This window comes from Arachis hypogaea, chromosome 12, assembly GCF_003086295.3.
Source record: "Arachis hypogaea cultivar Tifrunner chromosome 12, arahy.Tifrunner.gnm2.J5K5, whole genome shotgun sequence".
Taxonomy (NCBI): domain Eukaryota; kingdom Viridiplantae; phylum Streptophyta; class Magnoliopsida; order Fabales; family Fabaceae; genus Arachis; species Arachis hypogaea.
In genome coordinates, this window is record NC_092047.1 from 119,020,115 (window position 1) to 119,035,211 (window position 15,097).

The 15,097-nt window shown below is 31.0% G+C and overlaps 2 protein-coding genes and 1 long non-coding RNA gene across 4 annotated transcripts; all 3 read right to left on the reverse strand.

The window, feature by feature from the left end:
• Positions 1 to 563: 563 nt before the first annotated feature.
• Positions 564 to 3,386, reverse strand: LOC112728844 (1-(5-phosphoribosyl)-5-[(5-phosphoribosylamino)methylideneamino] imidazole-4-carboxamide isomerase, chloroplastic). The gene is made up of 7 exons (XM_025779153.3): positions 3,107 to 3,386; positions 2,427 to 2,634; positions 2,098 to 2,183; positions 1,821 to 1,922; positions 1,532 to 1,665; positions 1,361 to 1,409; positions 564 to 1,113 (listed from the first exon to the last, which is right to left on the reverse strand). Exons 1-7 carry the CDS (start codon positions 3,293 to 3,295, stop codon positions 937 to 939), a joined length of 945 nt encoding a protein of 314 aa, XP_025634938.1. The 5' UTR covers positions 3,296 to 3,386; the 3' UTR covers positions 564 to 936.
• Positions 3,387 to 4,629: 1,243 nt separating this feature from the next.
• On the reverse strand, positions 4,630 to 7,074 carry LOC112728845 (uncharacterized). The gene is made up of 2 exons (XR_011869056.1): positions 6,532 to 7,074; positions 4,630 to 5,034 (listed from the first exon to the last, which is right to left on the reverse strand). It is a non-coding gene; the product is annotated as an uncharacterized lncRNA (long non-coding RNA).
• Positions 7,075 to 9,635: 2,561 nt separating this feature from the next.
• Positions 9,636 to 13,242, reverse strand: LOC112728843 (cell division protein FtsZ homolog 2-1, chloroplastic-like). Of its 2 annotated transcripts, none has more exons than XM_025779152.3 (8): positions 13,120 to 13,242; positions 12,037 to 12,811; positions 11,466 to 11,765; positions 11,121 to 11,211; positions 10,792 to 10,916; positions 10,556 to 10,648; positions 10,283 to 10,348; positions 9,636 to 10,027 (listed from the first exon to the last, which is right to left on the reverse strand). In XM_025779152.3, the coding sequence occupies exons 2-8, from the start codon at positions 12,691 to 12,693 to the stop codon at positions 9,896 to 9,898; spliced, it is 1,464 nt and encodes a 487-aa protein (XP_025634937.1). In that variant the 5' UTR covers positions 12,694 to 12,811; positions 13,120 to 13,242; the 3' UTR covers positions 9,636 to 9,895. The 2 variants fall into 2 exon arrangements, with proteins under 2 accessions (XP_025634937.1, XP_072066430.1); XM_072210329.1 differs by lacking the exon at positions 13,120 to 13,242 and adding an exon at positions 12,990 to 13,116.
• Between the last annotated feature and the right edge of the window lie 1,855 nt (positions 13,243 to 15,097).

Genomic DNA, 15,097 nt, shown 5'->3' on the forward strand with positions numbered 1-15,097 from the left:
CAATAGATACAATGTTTTGAACATACACAATTCTTAAAGAGTTGTGTCCCTTTAGCCAATAGACACAATGTCTTGAACATACACAATTCTTAAAAGATTGTATCCCTTCAACCAAATGATACTAAACAGTTAGTGACCGTTTATTAATATTAATTAATCAAATTTGTAAATACCTTTCAAATAAATTGGAGAGTGTAGTCTTTTGCAGTTAGAAATATTTGAGTATTATTCTTAGGAGTGGGTTCTCGACTCGAATAAGGACATTTACAATTTCCTGTATTATTGATTATATTTCCAGATTTCATCTTCTTCCTCATACATCCTTGAGCTAACATTTGGTGCATTCGTTGAGAGGGATGACCATATCCAATAAACTTAATCGACAAGCTGAGATTGCTGTGTTGCAACGTGAACACATTGACGTTTACGAGTCAATTCAACGTGACTAACACGCGCATGGATGTATTCGAGAATTCCCTACGTGAAATCCAAGGAAAACTGAAAGAGACTCTAAAATTAACGAAGGTTGAACACAAGCTCTGAATTATTTCATCAGTTTACCATTTAAGCTCTGAATTATTTCGCTCTATCATATATGTATAGTATAAATCTAATTCAACAACCTCGTACAAAGTCCTTTCAGGTCGTCTTCTATCTAGTCTTCCTTTGATAATATACTACTACTATAGAGTAAATGAACTTCTACATGCATTGTTTTACATGTACATCATCAAAATGCAAATAACTATAGTGGCAAATTATGATCATACAAGGGAATCTAAGTAACTAATGTCTAATGAGGCAAATGCTACAATCATGAGGGAAAGAAACACTGAAAAAAACATCAAATGGAAGGTTACAAACACGAGAGAAACAAATTCAAAAGTTCAAAGTTCACCAGACCCTACTTAAAACAAGTCTCAAATCATTATGTAATTAAACTATGGAGGCTTGTTGCTGGGTATGCCAAGCTACAACATCTTTATAAGCCATGTTTCCCCCAAAAATGTCCAATGCACTTCCCACGGTGACGTCCACGCGCTCCATCCCCGCCGTCTTTATCCTCTCTAAATCGTCCATTACAGTCACACCCCCAGCATATGTAACAGGAATCTGGCATAATCAAAATGCATCAGCACTATGGACACTTAAATGAAGTTTAAACCGATTTAAGAATTAAGACATAAAATTGTATACATTTGTCAGAATTTAAGATAAAAACGCGCACGCATACGCTAGCACGTACAATTCCTCTACTTATGGCTATAATTCAGACAACTGAAAAACCTTAATGCAAGCTAATTAGCTAAGACTTTAATAGGCAAAGATAAAGTCAAGGCAGCTTAAGAAAGTTACGAACCGGTGAATGCTTGCCAAGCAAAGCCACTAGCTCTTCATCAATTCCCAGCCTGCAATCAGAATCATATATTATCAGCTGTATTTCAATGTGTGACACGGAGATCTGTTTATCTCATTTGCATATAAAAATGCTGGCCCTTTAAGTTGGAGTTTACAATATTGAATAACTTACTTTTTCCCTTCAACATCAACACCATGAACTAGAAATTCATCAGCAAAGTTGGCAAGAAATTGCATTACTTCAGCATCAAGTGACACATCACTGAACTTCTGCCACCTATCAGTGACAATTGCATATTTACCTTCCTGAACAAAGAAAACGTAGAAGAAAATTAAAAAAAAAAAAAAAAAAAGAATCCAGCTACTTGAACATTTGAAACTTGAAGCGAACTACTTGAAGAACTTAATGTATTCCTCTTCAAGAACAATTTTCGTTGAAATAGAAAGATAACCATTTGTACCTTTTTTCTGCAACTGAGATCCAACACAAGTCTCTCTTTTCCAACAATTCTAACAAGATCTTTTAGTCTTTTGAGATCCATTTGACCATTGTTGAACACATACTATAAAGAGAGAAATCAATTAAACACAACATGGCTAAATTATTTCTATTGAAAAATAACACATAAGTGGCATTCTTGAATAACATAATTGGTTGAGAGAGTTAATACAAATGCTTTCTCAATGGATGAAAGTTAATGGCAATTAAAAGGTGGAAAAACTCAAAGAAGAACTTACGGATGTGACAATGACGTGGCTTGCTCCTTCCTCGATGTAACTCAAACAATTGTCCGAATTTATTCCCCCTCCAACTTGCAAACCGCCTAAATTTTACCAGCCCTCCACATTTAAGTTCAGCAGAGGAAAAATCTGTGTAAGTTTTAAACATATCATCAACCATAAAGGACAAAGAAAATGCTAACATAACTTGTATATTGCTAAGACTCATGTTTCAACTTTCAACAACATCATTCTCAATAACAATTAAGAACACAACATTTTAGTAACTATGTTCCTTTAGAAAACACAAATGCCACTAATCAGTGGCAGCATTTAGAAAAGCATACCAGGATAAGCATGCAATGCTTCAAGTGCAGCAGCTTTGCTCAAAGGATCTGCACCGAGCATGATCGCATGGCCACCGGTAAGCCCATCTTGTTTGTAAAGAATAGCATACTCAGCTGCTGACTTATCAGATTCGAAATTTGTCACCGGATTTGACCCATCTCCCTTCAAATCCTGAAGGGTTGAACCAACAATTTGTTTCACTTTCCCCTGCCATAAGCATAAAAGATCACATCAATTGAACCCTTAGAATGCATCATCACATTTGGAAAACAAATTATACAAAAAGAAACTACTGAACATTATGATTGACACAAATTGTCGATCACTATAACCAAAAGTCATAGCAACCTTCATTCAAATTTCATTACAGTGATAAAAGGGTTCACCTCATTCAATCCCAGCATACACAGTATTCTCCAGAATCACAATCACATAATTTTTTTCCTTCTAAAATTTAGAAGAAAAAAAAAAAGCTCCTTGATCATTTCACAAGTTACCAAATACGGATAATGCCACAAATTTTCAATCAATACAACACAACAAACACAAACACAAGAACAAAAACAACCTTCACTGAAAATTTCAATAACGTAAAATAACAACCTTTTCTTAAAAAAAAATATAATTTTTAACAAAACAAAAAGGGAAAAAACATGAGAAAGTAAAAGGGGTGGCGTACCTTGTGTATGTCGATGCAGGGTCGGAATCGAACGGCACATTGAATAGAATTTGAAAATGTTGAAGTAGCGGAGCGTGAGGGTTGAAGAAAACGGAGGTGATTGGTGGAGCTGAAAAAGAAGAGTGATGAGTTTCTGTTAATGGAGAGTGGATGGAAGGAACGAGTTAGAGTTGCAGGAAGATTCCGCATTCTCAACGATGATTGCGGCGGAGAAGGAACCAAAAGGAAACGCTGTTTCAGAAACTCAAATAGCAAACCCAATTTTATTTATTTATTTTTTTATTTTTTAATCTCTTTGATGAAACTTTAGTATTTAATTTTGTCTTCCAAAACAAAATTTCTATATTTTTATTCATATTTTTTGTTTTATTTTTTAAATTTACCTTTATTATAAAAAAAATTTTCTCTGTATAATTTTATAAAATTCTTGTATTTATGTTATCTAGAAATAAAAATAACATATTTATGTTATTTCTTTTTTTGGTTTACCATCTTATTTTTGTTATTTCTGAGTATTTTTATTATGTCACATGCTTAACAGAAAACAAGATTTTTTTTGGGCTTGAAAACAATATATTTATTTTTGTCTAAATAAAATATTTCCTTTGTTTGGGCCGATGTAGTTTATGCCATTTAAATTTTGGGTTAAGAAAGAAAGATGGCCTAATTGTGATTTGATATTTACATCTTAATCACACGTTATTTTGTGATTATTAAAAGTGTCTTTAGTTTATGTATATATTTTTATTTTTTATTTTCACTTCTTATTATTTTTATTTTTTATTAAATTCTAAAAATAAAACACTAAAAATAAAATAATAAAAATTTAAACACTTTCATAAATTCCAACTTATTTTAAAGTAGTCAAATTTTGGTTGTATTTTTAATTTAGTAAAAAATTAAAATAATTTAATGTATTTGACTAAATTATCAATTAATAATTTTTAAATATCAAATTAATGTTAAAATAATTACACGTAAATTTCCAGTAAATTTATTACTCTAAAGTTAAAACCATATATCTTTTTAGTGAGATAGGTAAGGAAGAAGCATAATTATCAAACTCGGATCAAACTGGTCGATTCAATCAAAGAACCGGTTTGATTCGATCTTGAAAAGTCTGTGTAAAACTATAGCCCCTTACCACTAGGTCAGATACACTCTTATTCTTTAATAGGTTAATAAAAGAATATATAATATCTAAATTGACATGAGTAATGCTCCAAACTTGCAACCTTACATTAGTTCATATTTTATTAGAATAATTTTAACCTCACATATTTATTCATGTAATTCAACTTATATATGTTTATTTGTCTTTTAAAATTTTGATTATTTCCTATTTTTTATCAACAAATTATTTTTACTTTTAATTTTATCTATGTGTAACTTTTTTTTATTTTTTTCAGATTATACCTATTAAATTAAAGACTAATAATTTATATAAATTATATATATCACACTAAAGCAACGAACTAATAAAATTTATATATAATTTATTTAAATTTAAATAATATAAAATATTAAATATTAATTTTTATTTTTTAATAAATATTATATTATAATTTTATATATTTTTTAATTATTACAGCTGTCAAACGATACAATTACTAAACTATTAGTTGAACCACTAATCCAATAACTCAGTAACTTTACCAAGTTGATTGTCTGTTGGATTTTGATAATTATGGAAAGAAGCATGCTGAAAAAAATTTAATGGTCCAAAATTATGTGACGGTGAATGTGATTTTAGTGTATTTGCATGGCGAAAAAAGATGCAATTGCCAACCACCAAAATCTTGTGCACCTTCAACCCCTGCAGCATAAACTACTCTTACCCAAGGTCATCAACCTCCAACTATCTAGGACCACTTAGATCCAGCTTGAAAACACGAAATCCTTTTGTTGATGTTGAACTCGTCTTGATCCTATTGTAATTGGAAGCAAATACATTAAGATGATTAACAAGGTAGGATTGTTCGCAGACGGTTTGATTCTATTTGCGATACGATTTGGATTAGATATTTTGTATAGACAATTCAATTTAATTTAATTCAATTTTAAGCGATTTGAATTGGATTTAATTAGATTTGTTGTTTTATAAATTAAAAATATATATATATATATATAATAAATTTTTATATTAAATTTTAAATAATTAATAACAATATAACAAGTCTTAATAGTATTTTAAAAAATCAACAATAACATAATAATAAAAATAAAATTATAAATTAGTTAAAATATATTAATAAATAAATCTCATTTTTAAATTTATAAAATATTTATTAAATAATAATAATAACAATACATGAATAAGAAAAAAATATATAATAAATTGAATATGATATAAATAAAATTTTAAATATAATAATAAAATAATAATATTATATTATATTATAATAGACAGAACTATATGGCAAATAATATGGCACTCGGCAGTTTTTACTACCAAAAATTATTCAAGTGACAAAAGAATAAAATGACTAACAGCACTTAATATCGATATATATACATACATACATGACTCATTAAAATATTAAAATGTACATTAATCTACCATATAAAAATTCACATGCACTCTTCGGACATCAAATCTCCCCAGCAACTTCTTCCATTCATGGACTTTATCTTGTCGGTATAATTTTAAAAAATTTTAAGAATACTAATATTTAGAAAATATTTAGAAAATCTTATATTCGATCATATAGTTTAAATTCAAACTCAAAAAAGTTTAGAATCAAAATTATTTTTTATTATTATCTTCTACATATATAATAATAATAATAATAATAATAATAATAATAATAATAATAATAATAATTACAATTTTTTTTTATGTTTCTATAAATATAAAGTATTAATATCTTTTTCAAACAAGTGATATCCTTTTACAATATCTTTTATTCAAAAAGTATTTTATTTTCTTTTATTAGTTTTACCACATTCACTCATTTATAAATATGTGCCACGAAACTGACTCATGATCTATTGAATTGTTTAGCTGAATTGTTTAAGTTTTTTTTAATTTTTAATAACAATTTATCTCATCATTTATAGATGAATGAAACATAGCATGCTTTATTTGTTTATTCTTAATTAGGAAACAACAACCAAAATCAAACTACTATTTTTAAAAATGTGAAAACTCAAGTACAGTCGATTTCACATTAAGTTGATAGCTGAGAGCTGTTAGATAAAAATTTAGTCAAGTCAGTCAAATCATCTAACGACTTTTAGTTATCAACTTCACCTGAAGTATACTGCACTTGAATTTCCACCATTAAAGAATCTCTCCAAAATAAACAAGGACCAGACATTTAGATTCATCAAAAGCTAAAATCATATAACTTATGATATACTGAACTTTGGATTCATCAACATACATTTATATTTTTATAGATAATACGAAAATTATTCAACACCTGTTTTGTATTGTTAATCCAGCACTACTTGTTCTTCTACCCTCTTGAACTAAAGCTGCTTTAGCCATCATGATTCTGCTTGGAACCAAAGGAGCTTCAAATGAAGTGCAATCGATCCAATCTTTCAAGAGCTCTTCTTGACCCCATGTTTCTGGGATCCATACCCTTCCTGCCATTGAAATTTTATGCCTCTTTAGCTTCTCTCTTACATTGTTATTATTACTATTATGATCTTCTGCCATGGCCACATCATGTTGAATCTTCATGTTGTTACAAACATGGGTCTTTGTGGTTGATGGGGTTTCTTGATCCATTGAAGGAGATTCTTGCTCTTTCATGCAAAGATATAGCAAATGATAATAACAAGGAACGGAAATTTGTTTATGAACAATATGTTGTTGTTTTGGTGTTTTTCTTGTTCAACTTCATTTTATGTAGAGAGATTTGATTTAGAAAATGGTGATGTGTGAGGGAATAGAGCCAATGAATGAATGGGTGGGAAGTTTAGTTACACGTCAACCACAACAGTTTCTTCTTTGTATGGTAAGTTTAAAAGGTACGTGTCACTCCTAATAAGTAGTATGTAGGGAAACTAAGTTTTTTTTTTAAAAAAAAATTAGGAGTGACACTCAAATTTGCAATCTTTAAGTAGATATAGAGAGATTATGTCATCTGAGATTTTGAATTATAGTTTATTGACAAATTGGATTATTTTTTTAATTAGCAAACATAGAGGTTTTGAATTTTACTTTTTTGCATGCAACATCTATTAGTTAAGACAAACCCCTTAAATGAAGCTCGTATTCATGATGGATTAAACTTTACTTGCCAAACTAAAAGACTAAGAACAAAAAAATAGTGAGTGGAGAAGGAGATTTTATGAAAAGGTAATTACTAGCATAAAGACATCTTTATATAGAAACAATAGTTAAAATATTAATAAATATTATGTTAAGCGGTTTTAATAATTTTTAATTATTATTTTCACATATAAATATCTAAGATATGAACAAGTTCGGTTTTTGGGTCAGACAATAAATAATTAATGATTTATGTGTAAATAGTTAGGAAGTAGTTAGTGTAAGATGTTTCTTCATTAATTCTCAATTAATTGTCGTTTTAGAATTTTTTTTTAAGTTGGTAAAGTATGGAGGAATTTTCAGTTGTTCAAATAATAATAATAATTAATATCTAGTTTTGATTTTTTTTTTAATAATATATTGTGTGGCTGGCTTAGATACAAGTTATATAATGCAAGTATGAAAAATAGAAAATGGAGACTTGGAAAGATTTTTTTGTGTGTTAGAAGACTTGGAAGAGAGTAAGGGATTCTTGGATCCATTTTTAGTGGATTCTGAAGTTGATGTTGATTGGTTATAATATAATGTGTATATTGATAATGATATATGATGGTATGATCCTTGCCTTAAAATTCAATCAATGAGGTTGGAGGATTTGATTTTCAGTGGTGGACTCTATTCAACTAAAATTGGAAAAGATATCAAATTATGTTCCACTCCATGTTATTTGAAATTTTATGAGAACTCTCAAATAAAAAGTCTCAATAAACACTTTATTTTTAGATATGTAAAAAAAAAATTCTTTTAATTAATATTTATTGAAATGTCTTTAAGGAAGTAACATGTTTGTTGTTACTCATTTCTTAGACGGTTAAACGTCTATTCTAAAATTTAATAATTACGTCATGACTTTTTTAATGATTTATTAAAATTTGCTATTATTGAATTTTTTTTATTATTAATGTTTCTAGTAAGGGAGAAGAAAAAACAGACTGAAAGGTGACATCTATTGACAAATTGTTAGTAATTTTTCAAAGGAAAAAAAAAAATCTCTTTGTCTAGTTTCTAATAACTATCCATTATTTTATATAAACAAACTACAAATTGAATGTCACTAAATCTTAACAAAAGAAAGAAAAACATATATAAGTAAGATTTTTAAGAACAAAATAACAATAACAAAACCTTATTTCCCTAAATAAATTCGATTACATGAGTCTAACAATGTTATTAATGTCGGTAGAAAATTAGATAAATTAAAAGAAAAAAGAGAAAATAATAGTAGAATTCATTTATAACATTTAAACAAATGATAAATAAAGAGAGGGTATGGTTGAGTTAAATCAAATCAAAGATGTTATACAGTGTGGAGAATGACAAGGAGATGAAGATAGTTTTATCAATGAAAATTGGAGTGACTATAACTTCCACATGGTTATGTCTTCTTAAAGGCCCTACTAAATAAAATTGCATGATTCTTTTATAATTTTGTGACTCTTGAACACTTCATAAATTTTGTGATAGACTCACATAAATAGTCTTGAGCAAAAAATAATATAGAAAAAGTATAAGGAGGTCAGCACTTTTATTAAAATCTGACCAGATCAGCACTTAGCCACCAAAAGAAAAATGAATAATTCTCCATCATCAGATATAATCTCACACCATTAAACACACTATTGATGACTAATTGATGGCTACAAATTACAAACACTCCTCAAAAATATATTCAATGTTCAGATGATTTTGACCTGACATCATGTTGGAACTTCAGTTTCTTGCTAACATCAATGGCTATTATTGTATGAAAAATTATTCATTGAGTTTGGAAGACACAAAACTCTTTTGAAAAGAATGTATATGGATGCATTTAGTCTATGTTTTTATTTTCTTTTTTCATTTTTAATATTTTTATTTTTAGAATTTTGTAAAAGAAAAAGAAAAAAACGATGAAAACAATAAAAATTTTATTTTCTATTTTCCCTTCTTATTTTCGCTCTTTCTTTTCTAAAATTCTGAAAATAAAAAATACTAAAAATAAAAACAGAAAATGAAAATACAAACCAAACGACTGTTTCTTTCATGTATCTCATTATTTTCTATTCCGAGACACTTACCAAACACAATCAAAGAAATCAATTAACAACAATCATAGTATTCTTATCTATTTTTGTGTTGGTAGTTTGTTTGAAATGATATCATTAAATACAGGGTTAAAGAAAAATTAAGAATACAGTTATCTTGATACACAATAATCATGTTTTTCTACACCAAGTCAAATATATTCATGAAAAGCCAAAGAACTATATAGCAAAATCTTACCATTGCTGAAATATTATATGTACAAGAATTCAAGCTAATAAACCAAAAATCAAATATGGCAAGGCAAAGCATCATTGCTGGAAAGTAATTTGCATTCATGATGAATTTTCAAAGCTGCAAAACTAAGTAAATAATGCTACTAATGGTGTTTAAGGACTTAAGACCTAGAAAAGCATTATTTTATATCCTTACAGTGAAAATTGAAGAGAAGCAAGAGATTGAAGCAACTGAGAGAAACACAGTTAAGCCCTCGGATAGCGTGTCTGGCCTTTCTTCTTTAGGAATTCGGGGATCTCAACAAAACCTCCACTGGTGAACGAGGCAGATCGCCGATTGATACCAACTGTCGTATCTCCCTGTGCGAGTTGAGCAGCCTGTATGTAGAACAAATGCCAGAATTACAAGTTTGCATAACAGGTTCAACAAAAATTCTCGAATAGACACATGTTTAACACATTATCTTCGGTTTCTCTTATCCTTCAAACTTCTAAATAAAGAAACTTTTGAATTTTTATCTTTAAGATGATTTTAGAAAACAATGTATATATTTGAATTTTTACTCAGTTTAAGTATTAAGAGGATAAATTAGGACTCTGAATCATTACTCGAGCAGAAGAATTGAACCATACCTGTGGGGGCCTGCCCTCGCCGTCCTCTTGACGCTTGAATCCGGTCGCAATTAGTGTTATGCTTACCTATATGAAACCAATGACAAAATCCATCATGCTGATTATACTATATGTTCAAAACTTCAAATAATTGAACAAAATTAGAAAAGTGGCCGGTTGAATGACATTTAAGTCCTAATTCCAACAGCTAGAAAAGATGAAAACAAAAAAGGGTAATGTTGCATAATTCATTTCCGGGTGAGAAACTGTATATTAATGGTTTAAGAAACTTACTTGACCACTGAGTGATGGATCTATAACTGCTCCAAATATTAAATTCGCCGTAGGGTCGACAAGGTCATATATAACCTCTGCTGCAGCATTTACCTGTGAACAATCAAGGGGCATCAATTAAAGGAAATGCAAGACAATTGAATTTCGAAACACGGTAACCTGATAGAGGTGGATTGTTACAAATACATTTAGGAAAAACGAAACTGTAAGAGCGAGAAATCGTTATAGGCAGCCACCTCAAATAAGGTAAGATCACTTCCACCAGTTATGTTCCATACAATTCCAGTAGCCCTCTCTATTCCAATATCTAGCAAAGGTGATTGGATGGCATTTAATGCAGCATCCCTTGCCCTGGATTTCCCTTAAACATAGAAGAATCCACAAGAAAATTTTCAGTAATATAGAGTTCAAAAATTAGATTGTGCTTGTTATTATGAACCGAAAACAAGAGCAAAAAGGAACCTTAATCAAAGGACAGTACAATATATAGTTGACTATCATATTTATCCTTTACACACATTATAAATCATCATTTAGGGACTGCAAATGTAGTTTAGACACATACCAGTTGCAGTTCCTATCCCCATCAGTGAAGAACCTGCATTGGCCATTATTGCTCGAACATCGGCAAAATCTACATTTACCATACCAGGTATCTGCAATCAATCATCAAAATCAAAGAACAATAATGAATATACAGAAAACTACCATTATCAACTTTATGCTACCTACATATGTATTGAACAGGGATTAAAGCTACAAAAACAGATAATATCACAGGATACTTCAGGTGATAATGTTCCCTTTGTACTCATTTACATAAACTTTGATGAGTATAAGCTAAAATAAGAACTAAAAAAGAAACAATCTATTGTCTGATAACGGTAAACCAACATTAAGGTTTTCATACCATTATAATATCAGATATGCCACGAACACCTTGTCGAAGAATGTCATCAGCTAGATTGAATGCTTCAGTTACAGGGGTGGATTCAGAAACCGCTGTTAGTAGCTTGTCATTTGGAATAACTATCAGAGTGTCAACATTGTCTCTCAAGGCTGTAACTCCTTCTTGCGCTTGAATGGCTCGCTTTCGTCCTTCAAATGAGAAAGGGGTGGTGACAATACCAACAGTCAGTATACCCATTGATTTTGCAATACTAGCAATAACTGGAGCTCCACCTGTGCCGGTTCCCCCTCCCATTCCGGCCTGGGAAAAGTAATTTTAAGGTTAGCAAATTATACCAATAAAGAACCAAATTTTGAAAAAAATATACATAATTTTAAGACATCAAATACCAAGAACTATTGGTTCCTTATACAAATGAAAGTAAATTATCAACAATCAGAATGCTAAATTGGGCATGTGAACTAAGTCTTATGTTGTAATATTGAAACCATTATTAAAAGGAAAATCGTATGCAAAACCATATTTCAATTCATAGAAGATATAAACTTGAAGAAAAAGCAGCTGAACCTACTGTTACAAAGACCATGTCAGCTCCAAAAAGTGCTTCTTCTATTGATTCTTTGCTTTCTTTTGCAGCATTCATGCCCATCTCAGGGTTACCACCGGCACCAAGACCTCGTGTAAGCTCCAGACCGATTTGCAAACGGTTTTCAGGCAAGACAGGTGACATTCTCATGGCTTGAATATCAGTATTAACAATCCAGAACTCCACACCACCCATTTTACTCTCTATCATCCTATTCACTGCATTTGATCCACCACCTCCAACACCAATAACCTTGATCTTTGCTTCACTGTAATTACTAGGATTAGGAGTAACTCCTAAAGTCTCGGATACATCTCTACCCGAACCATCGTCCCTTCTCGGGTTGCTCCCTAAATTGCTCCCTTCTCCTCTTAACATTGACACCTCCGGATGTAAATTTAGAAAAGGGTCTTGACTATGATATGGACTAACCCTATGGGAATTTGCTGAACACTTAACTTTAACTAGACCCAAGTTTCGAATGCCACCCAAAAATTCATACTTCTTGTTATACATTTTCATGAAACAGACCCTACCAAGGTAATTCTCTGTCAATGTTCTCCCCCCAACAACATTAAGCACCATTGCTGAATTCCTGGTCTTACAAGGTGCAAAACTTGTTGACATACAAGTAGCCACCATTTTTATGCTACCCAAGCTTCAAATTGCCACAATTAAAGTCAAATTTATGGTGGAAATTTAAAGTCCTAACCTAAAAGATTCAAACTTTCAGCTGGCCCAGAAATTTTTCTTCAAATACCTGTTCATTAAAAAAAAAAATGTGCCCCGAAAATGTTACATAGTCATAATGCTAAAAAAAAGGAATATATGTGTAATCAAGGGGAATACACAAAATGGAGATAATAAAGCTAAGAACAAGGAATGCTAAGACCTACAATGTGAAAACATAGTATATTGATGTGAACAGAAAACCATACGTAATCAATTATGATGGAACAGAGAATAGAAATCAACACAGCAAAGAATAAAGGAGAAGACATAGAATGGTGATTGGTGAAAGCAACGAAAAATAAATTGGAAAAAAAAGTTAGAGAGAGAGAGAGAGACCTGAGAAAATGAAAGAGGTGGAAGCAGTGAATACCAAAAATGGAAGGAAAAAGAAGGAGGCGTTTTCAGTGTTAGTAGCTACATCAGCAAAATTATCCTGCGCTTTTTTAACAGAATTTTTTTCTTTTTTCTTTTTTTTAATAAAGAACTTTCTACACACTTGAAAATTAATTAGTATGCATGTAATGTATTATTTTAATATACATTTCGTATTGTAATATTTATTTTATATGAATAGTTAATTTGTAGATAATTTTTTCTATAGGATATTTTTAATCAAAATGAAATTACCATGTTATAAGTTAAAAATTTTAAATTCCTTGATTGTATTATTCAATGATTGACGATGGAATCATGGTTCTGAAAATCGAATTGGACTGGCCGATTCAATCAGAATAACCGAGAATCAATTACCTAGCCGGTCTAGATAACATCAAAAACCGTCTGACAAAGAACCGGTGAAAAAATCGGTCGAACCGACGGTTAACCAGTAAATCGGGAGAATTGTTCGGTTTTTAAACGGTTTTTGGTTTGAAAACTAAGAAGCTAAACGACGTCGTTTTGGCTTAAATAAAAGAAAAGAAAAGAGAAAACGCGTAAAAAACCAACGAAGAGTCAAAGCCCTAATCAGTTTCCTTTCCCCTCTCCAGATTCCAGAAATCATCACCATTCACCCAAGCTCCAGAAATCACCATCGCCACCCACAGCCATCAGTGAAGCCCACCGCCATCGCCATCGCCACCGCATCCCGCAGCCAACCATCCACAGCAGCAACGACGTTGACCACTACAACCACCACCGCGTCCTGCTTCTCGCCGAGCCCGCCTCCTCTGTCATCGTCGCCGAGCATTGGGGCGTCGCCGTTACTCTTTTGTCGCCGTTACTCACCGCCGGTAATACTCTGTTCTTGATTTATTTGCTGCCTTCTGTTTATGATTTATGAGCTCGCCTCCTTCTGTGAATTTGGTTGCTGCTTCTGATTTTTTATTTTGATTACTTCATGATTTTTGAGTTCGCCTCATCAGTGAATTTGTTTTTTATTGATGTAGTTCTGTTTATTGGTTAATTTTTTTGCTAATTGGTGTTTGTGTGTTAGGGTAGATCAATATGAATAACATGAAGGTTCCAAATGTTCCTGGTGGAGGGCTTTCTGCTCTGCTCAAAGTTAGCATCTTTGGTGGTCTTGCTGTGTATGGAGCTGCAAACAGCTTGTACAATATTGAGGGAGGGCACCGAGCTATCGTCTTCAATCGCATTGTTGGTGTCAAAGATAAGGTTTGTTTCATCTACAATCATTGTTCAATTGAAATGTTTGTGATGTGTTTTGCAACTTGCAGCACTTGTTTCATTCTAAAAGGCTATTTTGTGGAAGTATTTTGTTATGAATTTCTGGCTTGATGTAAAGTTTTTGTTTTGGGAACATTGGGAATGAACTTGAAGCTGTTTTGCTTGTCTTTCATGTTTTATGTATTATCATCTCTAGAGTCATATAGGTTCAAGGAAAGATTACAACCTGGGTTTGATCTAGCAACATAGTATTTTACTATTTGTCGATAATTCATTGTGGAGCTGGGATAACAGGTCGATTCAGTTTATGATATATAAGTAGAAGTATTTGGCTCGACTAGTCCTTAAATGCTTGCTTCTGAGTGAGTGAATTTCAAAGTCCTGCATATGGTAAACTGGTTGTTATGTATCAACAAATTATGCTTGTCTGTACTAATATACCTTTGTTTTGAATAGTATCATTCAATCTATTTATACTTTACAGCCATAATTTAAGTGTTGCTAGATGATATGTACACAAGTCATGCCAATTTAAATTCTTTTGGGTTTCTTAGTATCACTAAATTTCTCTTTCTTAATGATCTATGAAGTTGTTTAGTTATAAACTTTGATGTTTGAAATTGTTTGTGAACCTCTAATATTAAGTTATGGATAATTTATTATGTGAAATTTTAAATTTTGTTAGGTTAAA